The sequence below is a fragment of the Nannospalax galili genome, unplaced genomic scaffold (genome assembly GCF_000622305.1).
Source record: "Nannospalax galili isolate Female #2095 unplaced genomic scaffold, S.galili_v1.0 scaffold1909, whole genome shotgun sequence".
Classification (NCBI taxonomy): Eukaryota; Metazoa; Chordata; class Mammalia; order Rodentia; family Spalacidae; genus Nannospalax; species Nannospalax galili.
The window spans coordinates 1-26,388 of record NW_008358834.1 but is presented as its reverse complement, the minus strand read 5'-3'; the positions used below and the strand labels follow the sequence as shown (position 1 = coordinate 26,388).

The 26,388-nt window shown below is 47.1% G+C and overlaps 2 protein-coding genes across 3 annotated transcripts; one reads left to right on the top strand and one right to left on the bottom strand.

Annotated features, from left to right (window-relative positions):
- Window positions 1–946: 946 nt before the first annotated feature.
- Window positions 947–6,847, top strand: LOC103725076 (creatine kinase U-type, mitochondrial). The gene is made up of 10 exons (XM_008822307.2): window positions 947–1,011; window positions 1,894–2,144; window positions 2,742–2,940; window positions 3,140–3,235; window positions 3,723–3,944; window positions 4,094–4,179; window positions 4,301–4,424; window positions 5,963–6,097; window positions 6,275–6,400; window positions 6,614–6,847. The coding sequence occupies exons 2-10, from the start codon at window positions 1,996–1,998 to the stop codon at window positions 6,728–6,730; spliced, it is 1,254 nt and encodes a 417-aa protein (XP_008820529.1). The 5' UTR covers window positions 947–1,011; window positions 1,894–1,995; the 3' UTR covers window positions 6,731–6,847.
- A 259-nt stretch (window positions 6,848–7,106) lies between these two features.
- Window positions 7,107–25,102, bottom strand: Strc (stereocilin). 2 transcript variants are annotated; one of them, XM_008822306.2, is made up of 29 exons: window positions 25,060–25,102; window positions 23,852–24,634; window positions 23,744–23,768; window positions 21,571–22,822; window positions 19,668–19,730; window positions 19,461–19,571; window positions 19,141–19,307; window positions 18,785–18,971; window positions 18,550–18,665; window positions 18,166–18,298; window positions 17,658–17,840; window positions 17,349–17,387; window positions 17,009–17,176; window positions 16,702–16,767; window positions 16,115–16,240; window positions 15,523–15,581; window positions 14,669–14,792; window positions 14,444–14,556; window positions 12,363–12,498; window positions 11,803–11,999; window positions 11,377–11,467; window positions 10,829–10,985; window positions 9,816–9,985; window positions 9,098–9,253; window positions 8,167–8,309; window positions 7,848–7,996; window positions 7,651–7,748; window positions 7,409–7,556; window positions 7,107–7,207 (listed from the first exon to the last, which is right to left on the bottom strand). In XM_008822306.2, exons 1-29 carry the CDS (start codon window positions 25,100–25,102, stop codon window positions 7,119–7,121), a joined length of 5,292 nt encoding a protein of 1,763 aa, XP_008820528.1. In that variant the 3' UTR covers window positions 7,107–7,118. The 2 variants fall into 2 exon arrangements, with proteins under 2 accessions (XP_008820528.1, XP_008820527.1); XM_008822305.2 differs by having other exon boundaries at window positions 23,852–24,655; window positions 25,066–25,102.
- Between the last annotated feature and the right edge of the window lie 1,286 nt (window positions 25,103–26,388).

The following is a 26,388-nucleotide window of genomic DNA, read 5'->3' as shown; positions in this document are numbered from 1 at the left end:
GTGGAGCTATTCTTTCAGTTTAGGCAGCTACTTTCCTAACCTGAAGAACTCTGCTTGTCTTTATTTCTCCACCTGTATTCTCTCTTCCCACTCTCTAACTCCTGAACACTTCAATCAAATAACAGCCCTACTGCTCCTGAATGGTAATCTCATTTAATCTGGGTAAATATACACCATCCTAAATAATTATACTTACTCATGCCCACTCCTTCGCCTAGGTAATGAGCACCTGCAGCACAGGTAACATTTTTCGTCTCTCTAACGATGAGCACACTCCAACTGCAGAACAACTCCAACTCCACTCCTAGCCTATTCTCTGAAAATTGCTATCAAGAGGAGGACTTTAAGTGATGGACTCAAAAGAGAGAAGGATACCTTCTAAGGGCACTCACAAATGAGGAAGGTGGAGAGTGGACATATGGGAGACTTGAATAAGGGGAATGAGTAGGGCCAGTGGGGATTGTGAAGGGATTTGTTTTCTTCCCAAATACTCTCAAGATTTCTAAGTATCTTACTGTCACCTGGAACAACAGAAAGCTGAGAGCAGGCACTAATGCCAGCATACACCACCTTAGCGAGCCCTCCACACCAAAGGCTCAGGTCCCTATTCAACTCCAGCTTTCATTCTTCTTTCTACTATAACAAAAATCAAGTTGTATCTATTCCCATTTGTAGCTGTGGAAGCAAACCCTCTCGAATCCAAATACGCACTTCATAGAGAAGGGGACCAGGAAGGAGGCAGAATCCCTGATGACCTTATGTCCTTGGACACCACTTGCCTTTATACTCCAGATTAAACAGCATTAGGGAGCCAAGAGAGGAAGCGTCTGTGGTGCAGGAGACCTGTGCCTGCCTGTTCCATTCCACACCCAGTCATCTCACCACACCCTCCTCCTCTCTTTATATTCCCCTCTGGTCCAGGAACTGCCAGCTGCAGAGACGGAAGAGAAGGAAAAAGAAACTTATCATTCCCTGCCCAACCCCAGGCCCCACACCCAGGGTAATCAACAGGTAGGTAAGGTTGCAGAGAGTACTCAGGAGTCCGGTGAACAGCAAACAGGTCTGAGCCTGGAGTAGAGGAAGAAAAATAAGAGATCAAAGGTGAAGTAGGGGATGGGGAGGAAGATAGATGAGGACAAAAAGATAGGGGCCCATGAGAAGTGGAGGCAGGAAATCGGGCTGCCAGACTTGGGGGCAGAATCGCGGCGGGAGACAGCATAGATAAGATAAGAATCAATAGTGCCCTAGTTCTTCTCAAAGAATCCTTTCTCAGCCTTGTTAGGAGAACACAGGTATAGCAGGGAGAGGTTCCTGGTCCTCTTCCTGGTTCTTAAGGTGACCTTGAACCAGCGTGTGTCTGTCCCCTGCGCTTTCTCGGTGTCTTTCTCTGGCATCTATGTTTATTCCGTGGTTTCCCATCGCGCCTCTCACAGGAAAAATGGAGAGGTTGCGTGCAGATCTGATGCAGAGAAAAGGCTGGGCAATGCCAGGCCCCTCATACCCACAAAGTAGAAGGATCGAGTTTCGAATTAAAAGGAGGGAACAGGAAGAAGGGGGTTCGATTCGGCAGTCCCCGTGGTGCTGTCCTCTACTTGGTGCTGAAATCTGACCAGCCTTATGGGGATGGGGGTGGGGGGTTATGTCCCCAGCCTCAGGGTGTGAGTCTCAGGTCTTCCTAATTACCTGGCTGGTGCTACCCACCCCCACCCCCGCACACCTAGCGCAGCGGCAGGCGGGAAGGCGGAGCCTGAGTGAGCCCCACCCCTGGAGACTGCGGCTGGGGCCTCCCTCTGCTCCAGCCCGCTCCTAGCTTACTGCGCGTCTCCAGCAGCCTGGTTGGCACCCCTCCTGCTTCGGCTTCAGCTTTTACCACGACCCCCATTTTTTCTTCAGCCTCGGACCAAGCTCAAGTCCTCTGTCTACCCGGCTACATCCTCCCTCCGGGTTGCTGACTTGCTCCAGATCTTGCTCCGGTATCCAGTAGGACCCTCAACCATGGCTGGTCCCTTCTCCCGTCTGCTGTGTGCCCGCCCAGGGCTCAGGCTCCTGGCTTTGGCCGGAGCTGGGTCTCTAGCTGCTGGGATTCTGCTCCGCCCGGAATCTGTGCGAGCTGCCGGTGAACGAAGGAGGCTGTATCCCCCAAGGTATCAGTGCCTGAGACACCGAAGGTGGGGGCTGAGTGGGGATGGGAATGGAGAGGGTAGAGAGGAGGACCTGAGCAACAGACGGGACCCTGGAGATGTGATGCTGTACAGTTTGGAAACCCCAGTACAGGAATAAGGCCAAATCCATAAAGCAAGAGCAGGTCTAGGCACCTGTGACCCGCGTTCCCCACCCCCAAACCATTTTTGGCCCTGCGAGTTCTAGATTCCCCCACTGTCCAAATCCCTTATTGGAAGACCAGAAACAATCCATTTTCCCCTCGACTTATTCCCGTAGTTCTCTTGAATTTCCTGAATTCCCCTCAGTCTTTCCCCTCCCCCATCTCTAATGTTGTACTCATGAGAGGAAAGAAACTGTGCAGGCATGTGGGTAATTGAGGCAGCTACAGGCATCTAGAACTATTAGGAATGAATAGACCTGAAAATCCCTAAAAAGGCTACCAAGGCTTAGCCTACCTCTAGTTCCCTTCCTAAAAAGGAGCAAAACCAGACATGGCTCATTGGACAGCTCCCAGCTGACATCAGTTGGTCTACTCTCCTGTGCCCTCCCTCCATGGTTACTGGGTACCCCCTTCCCAGCGCTGAGTACCCAGACCTCCGAAAGCACAACAACTGCATGGCCAGTCACCTGACCCCAGCAGTCTATGCACGACTCTGCGACAAGACCACACCCTCGGGTTGGACACTAGATCAGTGCATCCAGACTGGCGTGGACAACCCCGGCCACCCTTTCATCAAGACTGTGGGCATGGTAGCTGGAGATGAGGAGACCTATGAGGTAGGGGGCCCCTCAGAGTCTCCCTGGTGACCCAAGTCGTCTACCCAGATCCTTCCCCTTGAAGATCCCTCACATTCATTCCCTCAAGACTCTGGATTTTTCATACTTAAGTTTTCTGACCCAGTGAAGTCATCTACAATTGGAATATAGGGAGGAGTTTCCTCTCTGTATCCATCTCTCCCTCTTAACTCCCCTTCAGGTGTTTGCAGAACTGTTTGACCCCGTGATCCAAGAGCGGCATAATGGATATGATCCCCGGACAATGAAGCACACCACTGACCTTGATGCCAGTAAGGTGAGCCAAATATTACACTTCTGATGTGAGTGATCTTATATCTCCAATCATTACACTTTGATTATTTCCTGACTCATGGTTATGCTGCTGAACTTTCAATATTGATATGGAGAATTATATCTTAAAGAATAGCAGATATGAAGACAGAGTGGATAAGAGTAACTATGCTGGGATAAAAGAGGGTCATGTGGGGCTATAATCAAAGTTCACTGTCCGCATGAAATTGTGAAACAAGTTTTTAAAGAGATGATGCCCTGGCTGACATGGTGGCTCATACCTATAATCCCAGCATTCAGGAGAGACCCTATCTTTAAAAAAAGCAAACAACACAATAAACTATTCCCCATGGTGGGAAGTTTGAAGACCACAATGTCCTCTTGAATTAGAGTGCTTGCCCAATGTATCCTTCCAGTGCATGCCCTATGATCCCTAAGTTCTCCCAGCTCCTGTGTTTCTGTGACTTATATTCATTTTCCTTATTCCTAAGATCCGTTCTGGCTACTTTGATGAGAGGTATGTATTATCCTCAAGAGTCAGAACTGGCCGAAGTATCCGGGGTCTCAGCCTGCCTCCAGCCTGCACTCGGGCAGAGCGACGAGAGGTGGAACGTGTTGTGGTGGATGCACTGAGCGGTCTGAAGGGTGACCTGGCTGGACGTTACTATAGGCTCAGCGAGATGACAGAAGCGGAACAGCAGCAGCTTATTGATGTGAGGGGCCTTGAGAGGGAACTGAATTGGGGAGCAGATGGAGAAAGAGTCAGAGGAGAGGCTGGGCCAAATAAGATAGGTAGAGTTTAATAGATAGATCCAGTAGCTACTGGGAGAATTCTTAACCTAAATCTCTTTACTGTCTTCAGGACCATTTTCTATTTGATAAGCCTGTGTCCCCATTGCTGACTGCAGCAGGAATGGCTCGAGACTGGCCAGATGCTCGTGGAATCTGGTATGAGGATGCTCCACCTTTTTTGTCTCCCATATCCACACATACACAGAAACATTCTTTTTCCCCTCCATCTCCTTCAGTCCTTGTCTTGCTTCTTGCTCTCTTTACCTCCCACCCTCAGGCACAACAATGAGAAGAGCTTCTTGATCTGGGTGAATGAGGAGGACCATACACGGGTCATCTCTATGGAGAAGGGTGGCAACATGAAGAGAGTGTTTGAAAGATTCTGCCGGGGCCTCAAAGAGGTTGGAGAAAGGTGTATGGGAAGCTGGGTGGGAGGAAATGAAAAAAACTAAAGAGCATCATAGGCAGATTGGCTATATAATTTGTCAACTAATCCAGGGAGTTTCTGATAATAGAAAGGGTTATCATTAATCACTCTAGAACAGCAGAGTAAACCAGGGTTGTCCTGGGAAAACTAGGACATATGCTCATTCTGTAAATAGGAAAAGAGGAAGAATGTCAGTAACCTAAGGAAATAAATAAAGCATTATCTTTGCCAGATACTTTAAAGAGGGAGTAAGTGACGTGGTAAGTCAGTGCTGAATGGGTGGTGTGAGATGGTGGGTGTGCAGATTAGAACGTGTGAGCCTAGATTGATGTAGGGGTGAGAGATTGGTATGTTCATGATATACTTCACAGATCTGAGCCATAGTGGGCCTTGACTCTGGATTCTGGCATTCTTGCTAAAGCATCATATCTAGGGTTTAAGCTGAGAATGGGAGAGAGACTGGGCAAGGTTGGGATGAAATGGCTCAAATTCTAGAATGTGTGGCTCTAGATGAGGAGTGAATCTGCAATCTTTTATGGATGGGGGTCTCCGTACCTAATTCTGTGTTAGACACTGCCATAGATCTAATCCTTATTGTATGTTCTTGTACCTACAGTTTTATTTTTGAACTTGCAATGAAAGAGAGCTCTTCTTTTAGATTCTAGCTAGGAAGCTTATACTATTTTTGGAAAGGAATAGATAATGTTCTATAAGTGGGTAGAGAAGTACTTTTTAATTATATGTTATCAGTTTTCTCTTCTATAAAATTGAGATAATAAGATTGCCTACATTTTGGGTTGTTGGGATTAAATGCAGGTAAAATAATTGGTCCGCAACAAATGCCCATGCTGTGATTCTTTCTGAACTACAAAGAGGGCCATCTTTACTTCTGTTGGGTAGTACTCTTTGTGTCCATTGCTCTGGCAGACCCCAGTCTCTTCAATTCTAATAGTCATCATTGTGATTGGGCTGGTTAAGTGAAACAGGGACACCTTTCCCATGCCCCCCTGTTCTCTCATACACACACCTATGAATCACTTTGCTCTGCTTTCATACTCCTTTCTGCTTTATTGTATGTGTTCCTTCTATAGCTAACAGAAAGCTCTCCTGCCTCTTCCTGTTGCAAAGCTTATAGTCTTATTTCTGTCCAAAATGACCCTCTGTTCATTAGCAAAGAGATAACTGATGCATGAAGAACTCATCGAATAATCATTTCTCAGTTCAGTTTACCACTTCTGTTCATTTCAGAGATCATCCTTTATGTATCACTCCCTCAAGTTTCTTTTTTCCACACACAAATTGTTTATCCACAATCTCATCATTATGCATATTAGTGCATCATGCTTTTGTTACATCATGTTGCATGCATGATAATAATAATTTTCAACAACAAAGAACGTGTCATTCACACACAAGTTTCTAGTTGTAGACCTATTTCTAGAGTGTCTGTGGGCTAGCTAAGTAGAATCCACATATCCCTCATTTTTTACTACAGAACCTTTGTTGACACAGGTGGAAAAGCTGATCCAGGAACGAGGCTGGGAGTTCATGTGGAATGAGCGTTTGGGATACATCTTGACCTGTCCATCTAACCTGGGCACTGGACTTCGGGCAGGAGTGCACATCAAACTGCCCCTACTAAGCAAAGTAAAGGAGTTGTGGGGTTAGAGAGGGGTGTAAGTAAGAAGGGGGATCTGGATGGGGAGGGTGCAGGCACTCTGTAAAGAGCCAGACATATGTTGTGATAAAGGGCAAGAGTTCTGAGCAGATGGGAACTGCCTCTACTTCTACTGACCTACCTCTCATCTTCTATCTTGCATCTAGGATAACCGCTTCCCAAAGATTCTGGAGAACCTAAGACTCCAAAAGCGTGGTACTGGAGGAGTGGACACTGCTGCCACAGGCAGTGTCTTTGACATCTCTAATTTGGATCGACTTGGCAAGTCAGAGGTGAGGTCCTAAGGAATTAGGCTAAGGAGATGTGTAGGTCTATGGCAATTGCAATAAGGCGCTGAGTAAGCCTCAGGAATGTGATAGAATCTGAGATGAAATTCAGGCTGAGTGGAGGAGGGACTGGAAATGAGTTTTCAGAGCTGGAAAGTCAATGCTAAAGAAAGAAACTCAGATTGTGGGAAGCAGAGATCAAGGATTAGTATCCTTCAGGTGGAGCTGGTGCAACTGGTCATCGATGGAGTAAACTATTTGATTGACTGTGAACGGCGTCTGGAGAGAGGACAAGATATTCGCATCCCTGCACCTCTTGTGCACAGCAGGCACTAACTCCTCATCCCCAGGAGGGAGCTCAAGATCCCCAGGACTTCTGCCTATTTAATGGTCCTATTCTACTTGTCCTGGACCTGTCCTTCTCCCCACTTCCAAGTAAAGACCCCATGCTATATTCCAACTGTCTATGTTATTTCTATTGGTGGGGTGAGGAGGGAGTAGCCTCAAGGAAATGAAAAGAAACAGTGGGGTTATTTCTGATGACAAGAAACTCCAGATATGCCAGGAATTCCAATTCTCAGGTGGGTGGAATGCATTAGAATTTTACCCATATTCCTTCCTCATCCACTTACTGAGAATAATTAGAATATACTTCCATTTATACTTTATTCAGTATGATGTAAGTTTTCTCTCCCAACAATCTCCTTCAATTGAAAGGACATTATCATAACAGGTGATCAATAAAGCTGATGGTCAGTGCCAGAGACCAGGAGGACTGGAACCAGTCATAGAGACCCCAGGCTGAGCTTCGACCTATAATGAGACAAAGAATGGGAGGAATATCACAATTCTGTTCCCTAGGAGCCTTTGATGCTTCGAAACTAGCTCTTGGCCTATAGACCCCTCCAGTCCAGAAATCCCCCTTTGTGGGTTCTGAAGGCCAGACAGCACTAAGTTAGGACTTAGAGTCTAGGTCACATGATAGCATGTCAGGCTGTGCTAGTAGGAACTCACCCTGCTGTTCTGGAATCTCCCTCCCTTCGTGCTGGGCCCAGGCAACTGCTCTTCGCTGCTCAGGACTCAGAAAGGCCATTTGCTCAGGAGTGACCGCTACAGCCTGAACACTAGTGAAACTAGATAGCTGGATGGGGTTGAAAACCACCTGGAAGTGCGGACAAGGATCAGTGCATCCATGTAACCCTGCTGGACCCTGGCTTTCCTGTGATTACCCTAGGCCCCTGTCCATGAACACTTACTGCAAACTTAGGAGCAGGGATGACAGAAATGGCAAGAGGAGTTAGGCCCTGGATCTGTCCCTGCAGTAATGCTGAAAGAGCCAAGTCTGGGATTCCAGCTATTGAAGGAAGCAGGATGTGTCTAAATATCACAGTCCACCCATGATGTGGAAATCAAACCTTGACAACTAGTACCAGCAGTAACACAGCCTCTCCACCTGCTATTGTGCCAATTTCAGTGAAGATCTCAGGTCCCCAGTTGCTGACTGGGCCAAAGCCACCAGGCAGAACAAGTAGGTAGGCCAGAACCTCCAGCTGTTCCTCAGAGCATGGGAGATGCAGGTTACCCAGAAAGAGAGCTGCTTGGCTGTAAAGCAACAGGGAGGAAGAGAGAAGAATTCAGCTTCAGTGATAGACACTGTGATCACAGAATGAAGTAAGAAATGGCTTTAAATGAGCTCGCTTCCTTCATGGCACTACCCCTTCATGAACCCATCTTCACCTCAATAGCACCACCCAAAGCCCTCCATAGGTGACCTAAACTCCCAACTGCTGATATGCTGTAACTCCTCTGGCCGCAGTCCACAAAGTGTGTAACCCAGTGCTGTCAGGTGAATGAAGTCCAAGTGGCTCACATGCCGACCACTCTGCTGTAGAAAACTGGAGACCACAACTCGGAGCTGGGGGGAAGCACAGGATAAAGAGAGAAATCATGAGGAATTAATGGATGGGGATGTAATTAGGGGAATAGAGGGTGATACTATATTATATTGCCTTGTTATTAAGATCAGAAGATCCACTAGCCATGGAGAAGGTCAAGGATATACTCTCCCCCTCAGAAAAAGTAAATAAATAAAAGAAGAAAAAAGGGGAAAGAAAAATAGGAGACCAGAGAATATTATGTATCTAGAATCTCAGAATGAATAAATCAGAGTTCCTAAACGTGGGGCTGGAGAGATGGCTCAGTGGTTGGGACCACAGGCTGCTCTTGCAGAGGACCCGATTCCATTCCTATCACTCACCTGATGATCTACAATCCATCTATAACTCTAGTTCCAGGGGATCCAACACCCTCTCTGGCTCACATACATGCAGACAAAACATTCATACACATAAAATAAAAATAAATAAGAGTTCCTAATGTCACTATTATGAAATATTAAGAAATCTAGAAGCCGAGTAGGCACACTTGTAATCCCAGAGCTTGACAGACTTCTGGCAGGAGGATCAGGAGCTCAAGGTCATCCTCAGTTATATAGCAAGGTCAAGACCAGCCTGGGCTACATAAGGTCCTGTCTAAAAAACATAAAACAAACAAAACACAACAACAACAACAAAACCCAAACCAAGAAAAGATAGAAGGAATGGCCAGGAAAGCTCACAAGACAAAAATTCCTTAGGTTTAGATAACTTAGAGGAGCAGATCTATAGGATGATGTCTAAGGAGTGGCAAGGGAGAAGATGTTACCTGGACAGAGCTCCAGCCATCTATTTGCCCTAGGGTGCTCAGCACTCCCCAGTCTACCAGGATCAGCTCCTGTAGCTCCTGCTCTCCTAGACCTATTAAGAGCCGGCCCAGCTGCAGGATCTGCTCAGGACGGAATCCTTGGGGGGGACCCCACAACTAGGAAGAAAACAGGAAAATGTTAGTGGAAACAGCACTGGACTAAGAGTCAGAATGTGGAATCTTAGACTTTAGCTGTGGAACATTCACTGGGCCGATCACTTGCCTTTTCTTTAGTTTCCTCAACAGTAAAATGAGAGAGCTTCTCTGATTTAAGGGTTACTGAAAGACCTAGAGTCTCAGTAGGAAAGAAGAGCAAACTCTAGTCCACGAATTTTAAACTTTAATATGAACCAGACTCCCTGAAGTGTCTGCTAAAATGGATGCCCAGACCCAAACTCCAGAGAATTTTAGTCTATCATGGGACCCCCAATGCCAGCCTTTTAAAAATCTGCTCCCCCAGATTATTTTGATGGACACTGAAATAATCCCTCTATCCACTGTACTAGCTTGCTGTCCTCAATATTGATCCCTTCTGACCTCCTTGTGATCCAAACTCTCTCTTATCTTCTGTTTCCTCACCACTTACCCAATTCTCCATTCCCTTGGATTCCATATCACACCCAACCAACTTCCTCATGTTTTGACCCCTCCAGCTGCTATTAGCCTCTCCATCCCTGACCTGCTTTGCTTTGCCCATGGCTGCCCGTAGTTCCTCAGGCCCAAGTCCCGGGTCTCCTGCAAATAGTGCCAGGCAGTCTTCAAAGTCTGAAAGTTCCATCTCTGCAATCTGTGTTGCAGACCAGGCTGCTGGGAAGGTCCCCCGTATGTCTGCACAGTTTGGGACAGGCTCTGAAGCAGAAAGACAGGACCGAGGGGTTAGTATAGTACTAAATTATGCCCAGAGTGATCTCTGTAGATGGAATGATCTTTTCAACCTTTTGAGAATGGACAGTATGGGCAGTATAGAATAAAGAATGATTACAGAGTGAGATTTATAGAGCTCAAAGAGTATTTGAACAAAAATGACTGGATAAAACAAGGCCCTTATTTACTAAATGAAAGACAGAGGAGATTGCTCAGATGTTTAATGGAAAAGCTGAGTCAGAACCTAGGTTCTAGCCTTCCTTCTAGAGAAAGAGGGCCACACTTTGCCAAGCAAAAGCTGAGTCAGCTGATAAGAGAACAAGAAAATGGAGTCCTTGGCTAAATTGTATTCTGTTTTATTTTGAGACAGTGTCTCGTGTAGCCTAGGTTGGCCTCAAATCAGTTATATAGCTGATGCTGACCTTGAACTCCTGATCCTCCTGCCTCCACCCACCAAGGTCTGGGATGACAGGAGTGTACCACCACACCTGGCTTTAAATTTTTAATGGGTTATAAACTTCCAGAATTATAGACCCTTAGAACTAGAAGAATCCTTGAATTCCATCCTCTGACCCATTTGCTTTATTGATTACCAAAGCCTGGAAAGCTGGTCTGCAAATCTGCTCAAGGGGCACAACACACCTACAGCCCAGGCTTTTTTCCCCCTTGTGGTGCTGGTGATAGAGCCCAGGGCTTCACACATGCTGGGCAACATTCAGCCACTGAATTTCACCCACAGTTGTGGAGTCCAGGCTTCTGACGGAATTGTTTGCCTTGATACTTTCTCCCATACACCCTACTGGACATATGAGTATTTGGGTACTTTACCTGGGAGACCCTCAGCAGCTGGACGTACAATCCCAGCCACCAGAGCTGCTTTCTTGTGAGCAAGCTGTGGACCAACACACAGATGTCCGACTCTACTCTGCTCCCAGCTCTGCTGCTTTTCTAGAAGCCGCTCCAGGGTCTCTGGGCCCAAAGCCTCCTGCAGGATAAAGTAGAGGGAGAGAGAGAGAAGATCTGGGCAGAGTCAAGCCCTGTGCTACAGCTATAATTTCAAAATTCTATTGTCACTGTAATCACTCATGCCTGTAATCCTAACCCTTGACATGCTGAAGCAGGATTGCCATGAGTTTGAAGCCAGTTTGGGCTACAGAATGAGTTCAGGCCAGCCTGAGCTATAGAGTAAGCTCTGTCTCAAACAAATGAGCAAGTAAACAGACAAAAAATTTGAAAACATAAAACAATCCCTGCCTTTGTTTAGCAATCTCCCTAGACACAGGCTGCACTCCCTTTGCCCTCCATGACTTGAGCTCCCCACAGCCACCCCCAGCCTCCTCTATGCATTTACCCTTTCCCTTGTTCCTTCACCTCACCCTGGGGATCAAGGAAATAGCCTCAGTAGACAGAGTGAATACTAGGCGTCCAGCTTGTTCTACTTCATCCTGGCTCCACAACTCTGGTTTCCTAGGGGACAGGAGGGACAGCATGGAATTGAGGGAACTGTGAGGAAAATAGGCATACTATGATAGGGGACTCAGGGAACCTTTAAACATATAGACTGGGCTGCCACTCAGGTCGAAGGAATGGTTAGTGTATATTAAAATCTGACATTTCTTGCCAGGTGTGGTGGTACATGACTTTAATCTCTGCACTCAAGAGGTAGAGGCAGGCAGATCTCTATGAGTTCAAGGCCAGCTTGGTCTACATAATGAGTTCCAGGACAGCTGGAGGTACAGGGAGACCCTGTCTCAAAAAGACCAAAGAAAAAAAAAAATCCTGGCTTTTCGAAAGAGCCGTACCCAAGAACAGGTTCCTGCAATAGCAGCCATCCAAGCTCTGTGGCAAACATCTCTCCTAGGCAGAAGCCCTGCAGCTGACTGAGATGGGACAGCAGAATCGATAAAGGGATCCGCCGTGTGCTCTCTGTTCCCAGGAATCCAACCAAGGGGCCCAATGTCTCCAGGGCTTCTTCTGAGATTGGGGTCTCCTTTGGAACCTGGAGAGGGGCATCAGGTCTTAGATAAAGCACTTGACTCAGTACCAGACTCTTTGATCAAGGCAACGCGCCCCTTGACCTTCCCTCCCCCTTTGTTCACTGCCTTAAACAGTGAATGAGCTCAAATAAGAGCAGAAAGAAAGACTAAGGGATAGACCCCAAAGGATTTCTTAGACTCCAAGGGGCATGAACATGAAACATGAAGCAGGTTATCAATGGAAAGGCAGATCCAGAGGCCAAGGCTTTTTAGGGTCTTGTAGGTAGGAACTTGTCTAGGGTTTGGGCCTAGAAGTGAAAGAGCACTGTCTGAAGGGCAAGTGTTGCCAAGGACAGCACTCTGATTCTGGTAGGGTGGACTCTTACCAGGTTTTTTAGTGCCTTCTCTGCCAGGGCTTCCTGGTGGAATGGGGTCAGTGCCAGTAGCTGCTCTGGAGCACTCTGTATCAACTCCACTACCAACATGATGGAATCATTGGATAATCTATCCATCAGCTGGATCCTATTATTGAAATTTGACAGTAGGGACATTTAGTTGGTACTGAGTCAAGATGAATAGAGATCACCAAACCCCACGTTCCCCAGACAAGAGCTAATAGAACAAAGTCTGTGACTCTCTACAGAACTAATATTAAACAGTCCTCAGCCATTGTGTTTGAAGGGAGAGAACAAAGACAGTGACAGGTCTCTAATTTTTCTTTAAAATTTTTTAAAATTTCTTTCTTTTTATTTTATGTGGATGAGTACATGTATAAAAGTGCACCTATGTTGTAAAATGTGAGTGGAGGCCAGTAGAGGGTGTCAGATCCCTTGGAACTGGAGTTGCAGACAATTGTTAGCTGCCACATGGGTGCTGAGAACTGAACCGGGGTCCTCTGTAAGAGCAGCTAGTGCTCTTAACCACTGAGCCATCTCTCCAGCCACCAACTCTAATAGCTCTAATTTTTTTGTTAACAAAATCCTACCTAATCTAATGAATTCAAAAGCCCCATATATTGAACATTATTAAAATATTTGTTATCTCTCTTTCACAAATAAGAAACTCTGATTTTCTGACTTGTGGTTCAAAGTCTTTTACCTCATTCAGGCTCTTGAAGTTCTAAGTTATCTTAAAGAACCAATATGGTTAAAGGGATTTAAATGGCCTTTTACAAACAAAAACAGAAATCAGAAGTGATATCCTGTACTCTTATATAGGGTGCAAATTCTAGAACTAGTCCAAGTTGTATGAGAGACAAATCTATGGAAGGCCTGCAAACGTGTAAGGATGAGAACCAATTGATTTTTACTCTCCTCATATCTCCAGGAAGTCTTTATCCCAGATGATAACAGCTGGGGTGGGTAAAAATGGGAAAAGAAGCACATGGATAAGATACTCAAAAACTAGAATCTCTGGGTGGAAGGAACCTTGGACTCATCTAGGCTTCTCTCTCCCAACTCTTACTTATATTTGCCCTCTAGCATTCTTTACATGGTATCATCCAGTTTAGTTTTGGATAGTACAAATGATCTCTACTTCAGTTATATTACTTTGTGCAAAAATCTGATTTTTTAACTCATTACTTCTAGTTTTGTCCCATGGAACTATTCAGAAATAAGCTCAATATGCTGGGAGTAGTGGCACACACCTTTAATCCCAGCACTTTGGAGGCAGAGGCAGGTGGATCTCTGTGAGATTGAGCCTAGCCTGATCAGTGAGTTCCAACCCAGCTGGGGCTACAATGAGACCCTATCTCAAAAACACCAAAAAAAGAAAAAAGGAAAGAAGGAAGGAAGGAAGGAAGGAAGGAAGGAAGGAAGGAAGGAGAAAGGAAGGAGGGAGAAAGGAAGGAGGGAGAAAGAAGAAAGAAAGAAAAAGAAAGGAAGGAAGGAAGAAGAAAGGAAGAAAGAACAAAGAAGGAAGAAAAGAAGGAAGGAAGGAAGGAACGAACAAAGGAATGAAGGAATGAAGGAAGGAAGGAAGAGAAAGGAAGGAAGGAAGGAAGGAAGGAAGGAAGGAAGGAAGGAAGGAAGGTTGGTTGCACATTTTCTTTTTGGTAACTCCTTGGGGATTTCAAGGTTTTTTTACACATTTTTCATGTTTTTTTTCTCTTTAGCCACTCCTCTGAACATACTGAGAACATGGTGCTCTAAGATTACAAGTCCCTGGGACAGAATTAGACCATTTCCTCCCTCATTTCACATATTCTACATCCACTAACATGGCTTAGATTTTTATTAAATTTACCTGACAGGTGGCAACACAGTGTCACCAGCCTCAGCTATCCTATGCTGGGAGCCAGCAGACACACAAAACAATTTTGAAAGAAATCTCTGGGCTATAAATAAATGATGCGTGGAAACCACCAAACAGAAAACTGCCTCGTCTAGGGCATTTCCCAAGGGGAGAGCTACTTGCAGTTGAATATCCCAAGGATCCCGTATCTCCCTCCAGCCATGCCACTTACGGTAAGTCCAGAAGTAGCTTTGTGTCAAGCTCACTCAGTTCTGGACCTAGGGTGGTCAGCTCTGGCTCTGGCATTGCCATCCTCCTCTGTAGCTCTGCCCAGATACAGGCCCTCTGAGGACAAGGTGGACAAAGCAGAGTTAAGAGATAGATGAGCATGGGGGCTGGGGTTCTGAATCCAAGGTCCAAGCCTCCCACTAATATCTAAGAGTTCCCCCCACCTCACCAGGCTCCCTCGAACACCAGTGGGCAGTTGGTAGAGCATGTGTACCACATCAAGGAAGTCTACCATTGAGTTGATCTGCTGCAGAAACTCACAGGACATTCCCCCTGCCAGGTTGCCCAGAGCCCTGTGGGTATGTGAGTGGGAAGATGCTCTTTTAACACATGTAATAGCTTGCCTGCACCTTAGTATCAGTACTCTCAACACAAAGACAGATGTTCATTTGTTTGCGAAATGCTGTGCATAGATACCTTCATTGGCTCCCCATAACATCAACACTGTTTATCAGAGAAGAAATAAAGGTCTACAGAGGTCAAGGGATGTTCTGAATGTCAATCTACTAAACGTAAATTGAGATTGGAGTCATGTCTTCAGATTCCAAAGCCCCTGGTTCTTTTACTGCAGGTGTATCTAAGGTGCTAGCTACTTCTTCCTCTAGAGGCTCTGAAGTCACCTTAAATTAAGAACAGCAAGAGAGTTTACACTGGGTCAGGAACTGTGACAAATATCTTATATGCCTTATCTCATTTCATCTTCACAATGACTATCTACTTTAATTCTCATATAAAAAGAAAAAAACTGAAGCTTAGAGTAATTAAGTGACTTGATCTTGGTAACAGGGATGTGATCTGAGCTCAGATTGTCTGAGTCCTGTAGCAATAATTAGGATAGCTGTGGCACTGCAGAAGGGAAGGAAGAGGGCAAGCGGAGGGAAAAATGTTGTTAATAAGGCTGCAACAATCCGTCCATTTCTGTATCCTAATCACACAATACCAGGTATATAGTAAGCATGTGGTGGTAGTAGTAATAATAATATCAATTGAATGAAATTGTTTAATGTAAGTTAAGTTACTCACTGCAGATTCCTGAGGGTCACATTGGTAGGCATCTGCATCTTCTTCCAGAGAAACTGTGCCTATAAAACAAAGAAAGAACAGCTTCCCAGTAGAGATATTGTCCTAAAGATCTCAGAAGCCTTGGGCTCAGTCCTACTTCTCTACTTGGGCTCAGTCCTCCTCTACTTTTTGGTTCCCACCAGTCCCTCTCTCTCAAAGCTCTGTTCCTTTGAGAGAGAGAGAGAGAGAGAGAGAGAGAGAGAGAGAGAGAGAGAGAGGCCAAGGGAGCCCAGTAAAAAGGTATCAAATCAGGGGCTGGAGAGATGGCTCAGCGGTTAAGAGCACTGGTTGTTCTTGCAGAAGACCCGGGTTTGAATCCTAGCACCCACATGGCAGCTAACAACTGTCCATAACTCCAGTCCCAGGGGGTCCGACAGCGTCTTCTGACCTCTGCAGGTATTGCACAGCATGGGTGCAGGCAATACACACATACACATAAAATAAAAATTAATAATATATAAAAAAAATTTTTAAAGGTATCGAATCAAATAGAACAAGGGATGAATAAAGGAGGTGAAGGAGAGGAAGTTCTGAGGGAAGAAGAATAAATTACCTGCTGCTCAGACCAAGGCAGCTGCCGATAGCGCCTTCGGTTTGCCAGAAGAACTGCAGTGTCCAGCTGTAGTAGCTTTAATGGGAGCAGGGGAAGCAGGCAGTCTGGCCAAGTGGTGGGGATGGGCTGCTGGCAGTGATGGGAATAGCAGTGCAGTGATAAGTGAGAGGACCTGCACTAGTCCTCAGAGAAGGGCAGAAAGGGACCAAAGCTAGGACTAGGGTGGAATGACACTTGTCATTGTAGCAGTGAATGCCTAAATGCCCTCAGACTTCAGGCTATTGAGGCCATGTCACTGCTGGTTAGACAATTAAAGAACAGAAGTCCCTTAGCGTCCCTCAGCCTTGGTCTTTCATCTGAAAGCAGGTGGCTGGCCTGGAAGATTTCTCAGGCCCTCTGGCTTTGACATTGTAGGGCAGCAGGGGTCATGCTGTTGTATATCAGGAAGACGGGAGTTGTTAGTGTCTAGGTGGGCACAGCTAACCTGAACTTTCAGAGCCACTGCAGGGGGAGTGTGTGAGATGACACCAGCCAGATGAAACCAGCCAAACATGGAGAGGAGCTGAGTTTGGAGATCCCATACATACCTGACCAGGAATGCACACAGCTGCACCAGCGCCTGTTGTACCCATATTTTTAATGCCATCTTTCACCTGCACAAGAATTAGTGGTATTTATTTGTATACCTGTATAGTATGAGTGTGTGTGTGTGTGTGTGTGTGTGTGTGTGTGTGTGTGCGTGTGTGTGTGTGCGTGTGTGTGTGTGTGTGTGTGTGTGTGTGTGTGTGCGTAAAGAGAAATGGTGAGGTTGAGAGGAGCCTTCCCTGGGCACAAGAAAGATGCCCTCTTCCCAAACAGCACCCAATCCCTGCTTATCTCCTGTTTAAATCATACCCGAAAGGCCTGCAGCAGTGCAGCCGTCTGGCAAGCTGATAGCCGTGACAATTCAGGGGCCAGGCAGGAACAAGCCCCAACCAGAACTCGTTTAGGAATGGCCTGGAGTGTGTGGGGGCTGAGACCTGGCAGGAGAGGATGCAAGGAGCAGAGTTCCTCCAGGGACAGCTGAGGAGCAAGAGATAAGAGGCCTGAAGAAGAGGGGCAGGGTGATGAGGAAGACAACAATCCAGTGCACAGGGCAGCTGATATGAGGGAAGCTGAGAGGGAAGAGATGCAAGAGTCATGGAAACAGGGGACAGAGACCTCTAGAGGATATTGAGAAGTTGCTGCTACTCACATCATGCCTAGGGAGGAGCCTTCCAAGCAGCAGAACAGCCTGTGATGGGATGGGTCAGGGATTAACATCTCTCAGGCCCCAGTAGCCAAGTCCCAAACAGGTCCTTGGACCTGCTCTCTAAAACTTCTAGCTCCCTCTCAACCACCCCAGGGACTCACCTGCCTGAGGGTCCTTCTTGATCTGAGGAAGGGGAATTAGGGATGCCTTGCTGGCAGAGTTCTTTACTGCTTACCCAGGGAAAGAAGGAGCTGATGGTATCCCTATATGTGATTCTCATAACTGGGACTCCAGGGAGTAAGACAAGCTCACCTGGGCAGGTGTGACACTGGCTCCCTGTAGGGCAGGAAGCATGGCTCTGAGCTGGGTCTCTGACAGCTCCTGCAGGAAGCGGAGGCCAAGCTGAGGAAAGAGAGGAGCCCAGACCCGTAGCTCTCGGGGGCTTAAGACAGCTCCTCCAGATGAGCGCAGCACCCCCAGAAGTTCATATGCCACCTGTAGCAAAAGAAGGTTTGGAACAGGAGAGAAAAGACAACTGTATCCTGGATGTCCTCTCCAAAGTCACATTTGTGTTTAACAGAGCTGGGACTTGGAACCAGGGACAGGACCAGCGTAGATTACTATCAAGAACACAGCAGGTGTATAGGGTAGGGCTAAGAAGAGGTGGTAGCAGATAAGAATGCATAGGACTAGGGAATGGAAGTGGCAGAGGTGGGAGCTGGCAGCACTGTGCTTGAGATGGGTTAGTGACATTGGGCAAGTCACTGACATAATCCCAGGGGAAGTCTGGCATCTTTTAGGTCTGTGTCAAGGGGCTCACCCGTCCTTCTGGACTGAGGGTCCCATTGGCTGCACATTCCAGCAGCCCCTGTTCTACAGGTCCCATTGGATCACTTAAAGGCACCAGGCTTTGTAGCTCTTCAGGACTCAGGAAACATGCGAGGGACCCAAGCCTGAATGAGGCATGAAGCTAAGGCTAGCATCAAGGCACAAATTATGAAGGTACATGGAGCAGGCACTCTGACCCCCAAATTAGGAAACATGAGCACCATATATAGGTCTCTCTCTAGGAGCCCCTAGATTTCCAGGGACACTTCCTACTCTCTTGCCCCTTCCTTCCTAGGACACCAATCTACCAGGGCAGCTGTCTCTGCCTCTCTAAACCCCCATGCTGGTCACAGGTATTGATTCCACAACCACTCACCTGCGCACCTGCTCTTCGCCATCCTCGACACTTTGGTTCACCAGGCTACGCAGCACATGTCGGGCATGCCCTGGCCCAAGACCTGCCACTGGCCAACTATCCTCCAGGGCTTGGATCTAAGATCGGGAGAGTAACTTTGGGCAACTGTGAGATGGGGATCCACTAGGAGGCATGTCCCTAACTCTTATCCCATCTAGCAGAGAATGGGCCAGTCATATAAAGATGATTCTCCTACCTGGTGAGGGCTGAGCTGCAGAAAATTCTCCAGAGGAAGATGGGGGAGCAGGGGTAGCACTGCCCACAGCCGCTCCTGGGGCCAATCAGGCACTTCTCCAAAGAGCTCAGGGGCCAACAGTCGTTTTGCAAGGGCCTCCTTCTGTTCAGGTTTCATTCCTGAGCTGTGATCCCGGATGGCAGCCAGACTAAGGAGAGTAACAGGTCTTAATCTTTTTCTTGTATCCTCTTTGCTATAGTCCTGCTGTCATGGACAAGAAGTGGACTCTCCCTGCTATAATAGAGACGATCTCCGGAAGGGATTTCTATAGTAGATGGACTTGACCATCCCCTGAGAGAAGCAGGAGTGGGGCTTACACGCTGTCATTGGCCAAAAGAGATGCTGGGAAGCGCATCAGATCAGAGACAGCCAAGAAAGGGATGAGTGGTGACAGATCAATGAAGAGCTGGGAGGTGAGGCGTGGGTACCGCTGGAGCAGCAGGGCTGTTAGGCGACCCATGGCCTGTTCTTCAGATGGTGGTACCTGTAGGAACACAGAAATGGTTGCTGACTCTTAGTATCTTCTGCCATCTCCTTTGGGGTTCCTCCTCTCACTAAGGCAAGCCCTCTGAATATTAGGTTCCGGGAACTTTTGATCCTTTGATTCCCTTCCCTTCTTCCCTTTCCCTCTGTCCACCTGAAGCTGGGCCCAGGAACGATGCATAAGTGTCAGGAAGCCCTGTGCAGCCTCCATCTCTGCTGAAAGCACCAATTGCTGAAGATCTTCTGGAGGCATGTGTAGGTATGCCTGGGTACAGGAAAAGATGGTGGGCCTGGCCTCATTGGGCCCAGACTTCAGGCCATAGCTGTCACTCTGCAACCCATGTGTCCCACTACCCATTACCTGTACTAAGATCTTCAGGGCCCAAACACTCTTCTCTCTCTGAAGTAGATCCCATAATACAGGCTAGTAGGGAGAAAATGTTGCAAGAGAGCTGTCTTGTTTATCCTCCTGAATCTTCCCCAACTCAACTTGTAAGGATGCTTATTTGAAGCTAAAATGTGTGTCTTTTTAGACAGTAAGTCCCTTTAAGCCTGGAACCACATCCTAACTTTTCTTATATCCTCTCCCATGCTGGGCACATACGTGGACAACAAATACATGTAGACCTGAACCAAATGACCAAATAGAGTCATTCTATCTAATTCCACTTTACTCAGCCTAGGGCTTAAAAAAGAGGTCTTGGGCTTGGAAAGATGGCTCAGCAGTTAAGAACACTGGCTGCTCTTGCAGGGGACTGGGGTTTGGTTTCCAGCACCCACAAGGCAGCTAACTCCAGTTCCAGGGGATCCAACCCCTCTTCTGACCTCCGAGGGCATTGCAAAACATGAGTGCACTTACATACATGCAGGCAATACACTCATACACATAAAATAAGAATAAATAAAATTTTGAAAATGTTTTTGCTGGGCGCGGTGGCACATGCCTGTAGTCCTAGCACTTGGGAGGCAGAGGCACGTGGATCTCTGTGAGTTCAAGGCCAGCCTGGTCTACATAGTGAGTTCCAGGCCAACTGGGGCTACAGTTTTGGCCTGTTTCAAAAAGGCTAAGAAAAAAAAAAGTTTTTAAAAAGTGGTCTTAACATGGAGTAAGGAATTTGTATATATTCAAAAGAATCTAGCAAAGTACCTTGTACATAACACTCAATGATGTAATTATGGAATTTAACATATTTTTAAAAATATTTTATTATTTTTATTTTATGTATATGAGTGTATTGCCTGCATATATGTGAGTGCACCGTGTCCATGCAATACCACGGAGGTCAGAAGAGGGCTTCAGATTCCCCTGGAAGTGGAGTTAAGGACGGTTCGTAGCTGCCATGTGGGTGCTGGGAATCAAACCTGGATCCTCTGCAAGAGCAGTCAGTGCTCTTAATCACTGAGCCATCTCTCCAGCCCGGAATTTAACATATTTTAAACACCTTTACTTTACAGAAAAAGAACTATGGCACAGAAAAATAATTATCTTCTTCAATTCACAATAATTTATGTAATAGTCGAACCTGATGAAGTCTTCTGATTTGTAGCCCTCCCCAAACTCTTTTTTTGTATGTGTGTCTTACTTTTCAGAATTCTGCCAGCCCATGAATCTCACTTCCTAGGGAGAAAATTAAAACCCTTTAACTTGATCCCTCTCTGTTCTGTAGTAGAAATGGGGAGAATCAGAATATAACAGAATAATGCAACAGCATGAGAGATGCTGGCTCAGCAGTTAAGAGTTCTTCCTGCTCTTCCAGAGGACCCAAATTTAATTCCAGGCACTCATGTCTAATGGCTTATAATCTCCTGTAACTCCAGCTTCAGGGATCCAAAGCCCTCTTCTGGCTTCCACAGGAACCTGCACACATATGATATACATTCCCACAGACACAAACACATACCACACACACATATACACATTAAATAAATGAATAACTAGAATAGGATAGTATAGGATAGAATCATATTTGTTGCGTGTCTATGTATCATGCACTGGGCTATGCCTACAGTGCATATCATTTAATCTAATCTTTGCAAGTATTCTAAAAGCTGGTGTCTACCCAGTTTATAGATGAGAATATTTTTCTCACAGACAGAATAATCTGCCCAAGTTTAGTCACAGAACCAAGATGTGATCCTAAGCTTTTAGACCCTAGAGCTGTGTGTGTCAATCACTTTAAGTACTATACTGCTCCTTCTAGTAGAGGAATTTCCTGAAGGCCCTTCCCTTGCTCCAGGGGCTTTCGCTGAGGCAGCTCACTCACACTGAAGCAGGACAGCAGCTCCATCTTGCTCATACCAGAGCTGAGGCTGACAGTGGACTCGAAGCCTGGTGGGGTTGGCTGTTCCTGCTGCAGGTACTCCCCTACTGTCCGCAGTACACTGTGACGGCCCTCTGGGCGGAAAGCATCCCAGAATGAACAATTGTCTGGGAGACTGGAGAGTAGCAGGGCTTGACCCAACATCCCTTGGGTCTCATCCCCTCCAGCCCCTGGACCCAGAAGGAAGGTCAGTAGACGCAGGAGATAATGCAGGCGTGTGGGGTGGGCAAGAGCTGGCACAGAGGACTGACAGCGTGGCAATTGGGATAGCATGCCAAGCAGAAAGGGGCCAGGGGCCAGGCAGAGTGGGGATGGTCCCAAAGGTGGCAGAGAAGGCAGAAGGGGGCCCAGCATGCCTTCTAGAAAGCAAGTGTCATTGCCTCCACGACTTATCCTGCACTGGCCTGCTAACCAAGCCCAGAAGGGAACCAGGGCCTCATACATGGTATCATTGGCACAGACCATGAGCAGGAAGCTCCCCCCATCTGGACAGCGTTCCCCACAGGGTCCAACATGGCAAGGTGGGAAGGCAGTGGCATCCAAGGTAGGGCCCTGGCATACATGCTGAATCCAAGCCTGGTTTCGGGGGGGCACAGCCTGCAGACTCTCCTCCACACATAGCCGCTCAGCCCACAATGTCTCATTCTCCAAGAAGCAACCCCAAAAGATCTCTGGGGTGAGAGGCACAGGGACCAGCCCTTCAGGACAGTTGGTGGGGGGCGGGAGCAGGCCGGCACAAAGCCTCTTTACCAGGCGGCGATTGGGGCCCGACAGGGCTGAAAATGAGAGATTGCTGCAGACTGCATCCAGAAACTGATCAGGAAATTGATCATGGCAGGCCTGGAGCCAACTTTGGGCACCTGATGCCCATGAGACTGCATACCACACAGCTGTCTGGCAGATAGCAGCAGTGCTGGGAAGGGGCTGTGGGGTGGCAGGCTTGGTAAGCTGGCAGAGCAAGTGGATAGAGAAGTTGGAAATGCTGTAGGGTGGTGCTGGGCCTGAGTGGTTCTGGCAGAGGGCCTCCACAGAGATGGCTCTCCGATGTCGAGGACTGATGTGAACTGAAGTCTGGGAAGCCCTGGGCAGAGGCACTCCTGTGCTCAGGCAGTGCAAGAGGGCAGGGGGTGGAGGTGGCGATCCAGACAGAAAACCCAGCGCCTGGACATCCCAGGAAAGGTTATGCCGAATGCCCCTAGGTGCAGAGAGAGGTGCAGGCAGGATATGATCAGTTTGCATTTTCTCTAGCTGAAGACTCTGACCCCAGAGCATATAGCAAGCATAGGTTTTTCCGAAAGTAAGCTCCTTGAGAGTATAGGTATTCCTGATTTGAATGCTAGGTAGGCTGGAGGAAAAGACAGACTTGTGCTATCAAGGCACAGGCTCGCCTAAGACAGCCCGCTCCTATCCACCTGGCCTTGTCCTTTCTTCTGTCTTCATCTGGTTTTAGGTAGCTTAAACACAACCCTTGGTTGGCCTCATATCAGGAAATCTGCCCGGCAACTGAATATGTCTAACTGTGCTCTGGCATTGTTTCACTGAATTAGTAAGGGGTGGAGGAGTCCAGTTATTCTTTTTTAACATTAGATACTATGCCTGGGCACCATTTTAAGCAGCTTTTTAAAAAAAATATTTTATTTATTTATTTTATTTTATGTGTATGTGTGTATTGTCTGCACGTAGGTAAGTGCACCCGTGTCGTGCAATGCCCGCGGAAGACAGACTTCAGATCCCCTGGAACTGTAGTTACAGACAGCTGTTAGCTGCCATATGGGTGCTGGGATTCGAACCCAGGTCTTCTGCAAGAACAGTGTTCTTAACCGCTGAGCCATCTCTCCAGCCCCTTAAGCGGCTTATGTTTTATCAACTCATTTGATCGCTTATAACAAAGCTATTACCATCTTTATTTTACAAATTGGAAAGCTGAGGCATAGATGGAGTGTATGATGTATCCAAGGTCACATGGCTATGAAGAGGGGAAACTGAACACCAACCCAGACCATCACTCTCCAAAACCACTAATCCACACCCCCTCCCATCAGTTTTCTCTTGTAGCACTCTACCTCCAGATTGCCAGATCCCAATTCCCCAGAACTGGCAGTCTTCTCTTACTTACCATAAGAGCAGCTGTTGAAGGTTACCTAGGAGGGAGAAAGGAAGAAAACAGCCCTAATTTCACCTTCTTTCTCTGCCACATCCCAGCCCTAGTCTTAGCAGTACTCACCTCCCTGACACTGCCCATTGGTATCAGGCTCTGGTTGGCCCAGAATGGAAAAGACCTCATCCTGCAGGGAGTGAGTGACACGAAGCAGCCCCTCCTGTAAGGCAGCATAGAGGGGGGCCCCCACTGTGCGTAGCAGACCGCCCCAAAGAGCCTCCTCAGAACCCAGCTCCCCTGTTGGGGTAAGCAAGCCCAAAAGACCCTGTAAAAAGTGAGGAGCTGTCTCTCTCCCATCAAGACCTGTGACATTGGTGGGATCCACACTGGACTGCAACTGCACCAGGGCCTGCCAGCGTGTGCCCTCTAACAACAATAGCAGAGAAGGCAGCCAATCAGCAGTCAGGACACAGTCAGAGGGCCCATCACGGGTGCATGGGGGCCGTGTGGGGGAAGGAGGACCCCCAGGAACTAGAGCTCCTAGCAGTACCTCCACAAGTCCACCCAGAACACCTGCCTGGTGCACCAAAAAGTCCCGGGGAGTCTGCTCCTGTCCCAGCAGTGCCAGCACATCCCCCAGAAGCCCTAGCATTGGCTCCCAGTCCGGGCTTCCTCTCAGTGTTACTAGGAAATCGTGAAGCCGGAGGGCCGGGGGCTGGAGAGGTGGGGGCTCTCCTACTGGTCCCTCCCCCATCCTCCCAAGCTCAAAGGAAGAAATGTTGGCCAGGAATGCAGAGAACTGTGCCCGGCTGAGGGAATGCTGCGGAGCTTGGTCCAGAGTGGAGATGAATGACTTCAGGAAGGAGAGACCAGCATCCAAAGACTGAGGCCCTGTAGGGGCCAGAGTCACTATAAGGAGAAAGATCAGAAATCACTAAAGAAGAGAAGCCCAAAGCTCAAAGCAGCCTTGCCCTTGAGCACAATTCCCTTCAGGGATCTGAAGATAGAGTGAGGGAATAGTGAGCTGAGCCCTTTCATCAGTAAGTACTGGCCTGCTTTCTGAACCCTCACTGCTACCCCTAGCACCAATCTCTGGCCCTCTTCCTTGGCCCTTTTAGCTTTTCTCTAATTGGTTAACCTCCACATTATTATTCTATATACTTTTGGGGATAGGATTTCTCTATGTAGTCCAGGCTGGATTCAGACTCTCAATCCTCTACCTCAGTCTCCAGAGTCCTGGGCTAAAAGGCATAAGCCACCATGCCCTACCTCAATATTCTTGTCTCTTTAAAGGGGTTACTCCGCTTCATACCTGACCCGTTCACTGTTCTCACCTTTGTGTAATAGCAGCAGCAGGGGCCAGAGATTCAGAGCCATGTCTCCAGGTGCACACTGGTACTAGAGATGAATTCTGGTTATTCTCACCTTGAAGGAATAGGCAAGCTAAGGAAGGGTATTGAAGGCAGCCTGGGGCTCCACTGACACTGTAGTGTGGTCTTTCAGGAAACAATATCTGTAACCTGACATCAGGTTTGTCACTGGAGCCACTGAATACCTGATCCTTTGGCTCTGGAGTAGGGTGTACTTCTGTGAGAGGGACAAATGACAGGGGATCACAGGAAGCCCTCAGAAGATTACCCAAAGAGATAGCATGAGTTAGAAGCCAAGGATGCAAAGAGACATGGAGATGGCGAACTGGCAACTAGAGGTGTAATCTGAAGAGCTGTAGAAAATAAAAGTAAACCAAGAGGGTACAAAGGAAATTGAGTGACAAGTAGGATTTGAGGAATTTAAAGGAACCATAGAGAAAGGGAATGGGCAGCCAAATGTGAACAGAGAAAATAAATTATGATGATATCTGTTCCAAGGATGGAACATTTAGGAAGCAGATATCTGCTTCAAATTCACTATGTAGGGGCTGAAGAGATGACTTGGTGCTTAAAAACACTTGCAGGTCTTCCAGAGGACCCGGGTTCAATTTCCAGCACCCATATGGTGGCAAACAACCAACCATAACTCCAATTACAGGGGATCTGACACTCTCTTCTGGCCTCTGCTATCATTGTACACACATGGTGCACTTACATACATGCAGGCGAAACACTCATATACATAAAAATATTTAAAATTCACTATGTAGAATCCCTCAATATTAGGGCTGGAGAGATAATGGCTCAGCAGTTAAGAGCACATACTGCTCTTGCACAGGACCTGAGTTTGGTTCCTAGCACTCATGGTTGGCAGCTCACTACCATGTACAACTCAAGGTGCAGGGCCTCTGTGGGCATCTGAATTCATGTGCACAAACACTCACATAATTAAAAAGAAATCTTTAGCATCTCACAATATTGAGGTAGGCAGGACCCCACAAACCACATAAATCTTTCAACTTACAGGTAAGGAAAGAGACCCAAAGAGCTGTGACATGCTCATTAAAAATACTCATATTCTCATTCATTCTTTCTTCACCTCCACACTCTCTCCCACCAGATTAAATCACTGGAAGGAGCTACTCCCCCTTCATAAAGAAGCATTCATTGATCGGAAAGATTCCATTCAAAACAAGTTGGTCTGGTCATGGTGTAGTCACTATTTTCTTGTATAAAACCCCATGTTGGGGCTGGAGAGATGGCTTAGCAGTTAAGAGCACTGACTGCTCTTGC

Coding starts and splice junctions, on each gene's coding strand:
- LOC103725076 (XM_008822307.2), top strand. CDS start 1,996: ATGGCTGGTCCCTTCTCCCGTCTGCTGTGTGCCCGCCCAGGGCTCAGG. Junction 2,145..2,741: donor AGGAGGCTGTATCCCCCAAG/GTATCAGTGCCT, acceptor CCCCCTTCCCAG/CGCTGAGTACCCAGACCTCC. Junction 3,945..4,093: donor AACAGCAGCAGCTTATTGAT/GTGAGGGGCCTT, acceptor TACTGTCTTCAG/GACCATTTTCTATTTGATAA.
- Strc (XM_008822305.2), bottom strand. CDS start 25,102: ATGGCTCTGAATCTCTGGCCCCTGCTGCTGCTATTAC. Junction 24,656..25,065: donor GCCCCTGCTGCTGCTATTAC/ACAAAGGTGAGA, acceptor TTCTTTAGTGAT/TTCTGATCTTTCTCCTTATA. Junction 17,841..18,165: donor CCCTCAGTCCAGAAGGACGG/GTGAGCCCCTTG, acceptor CTTTTGCTACAG/GTGGCATATGAACTTCTGGG.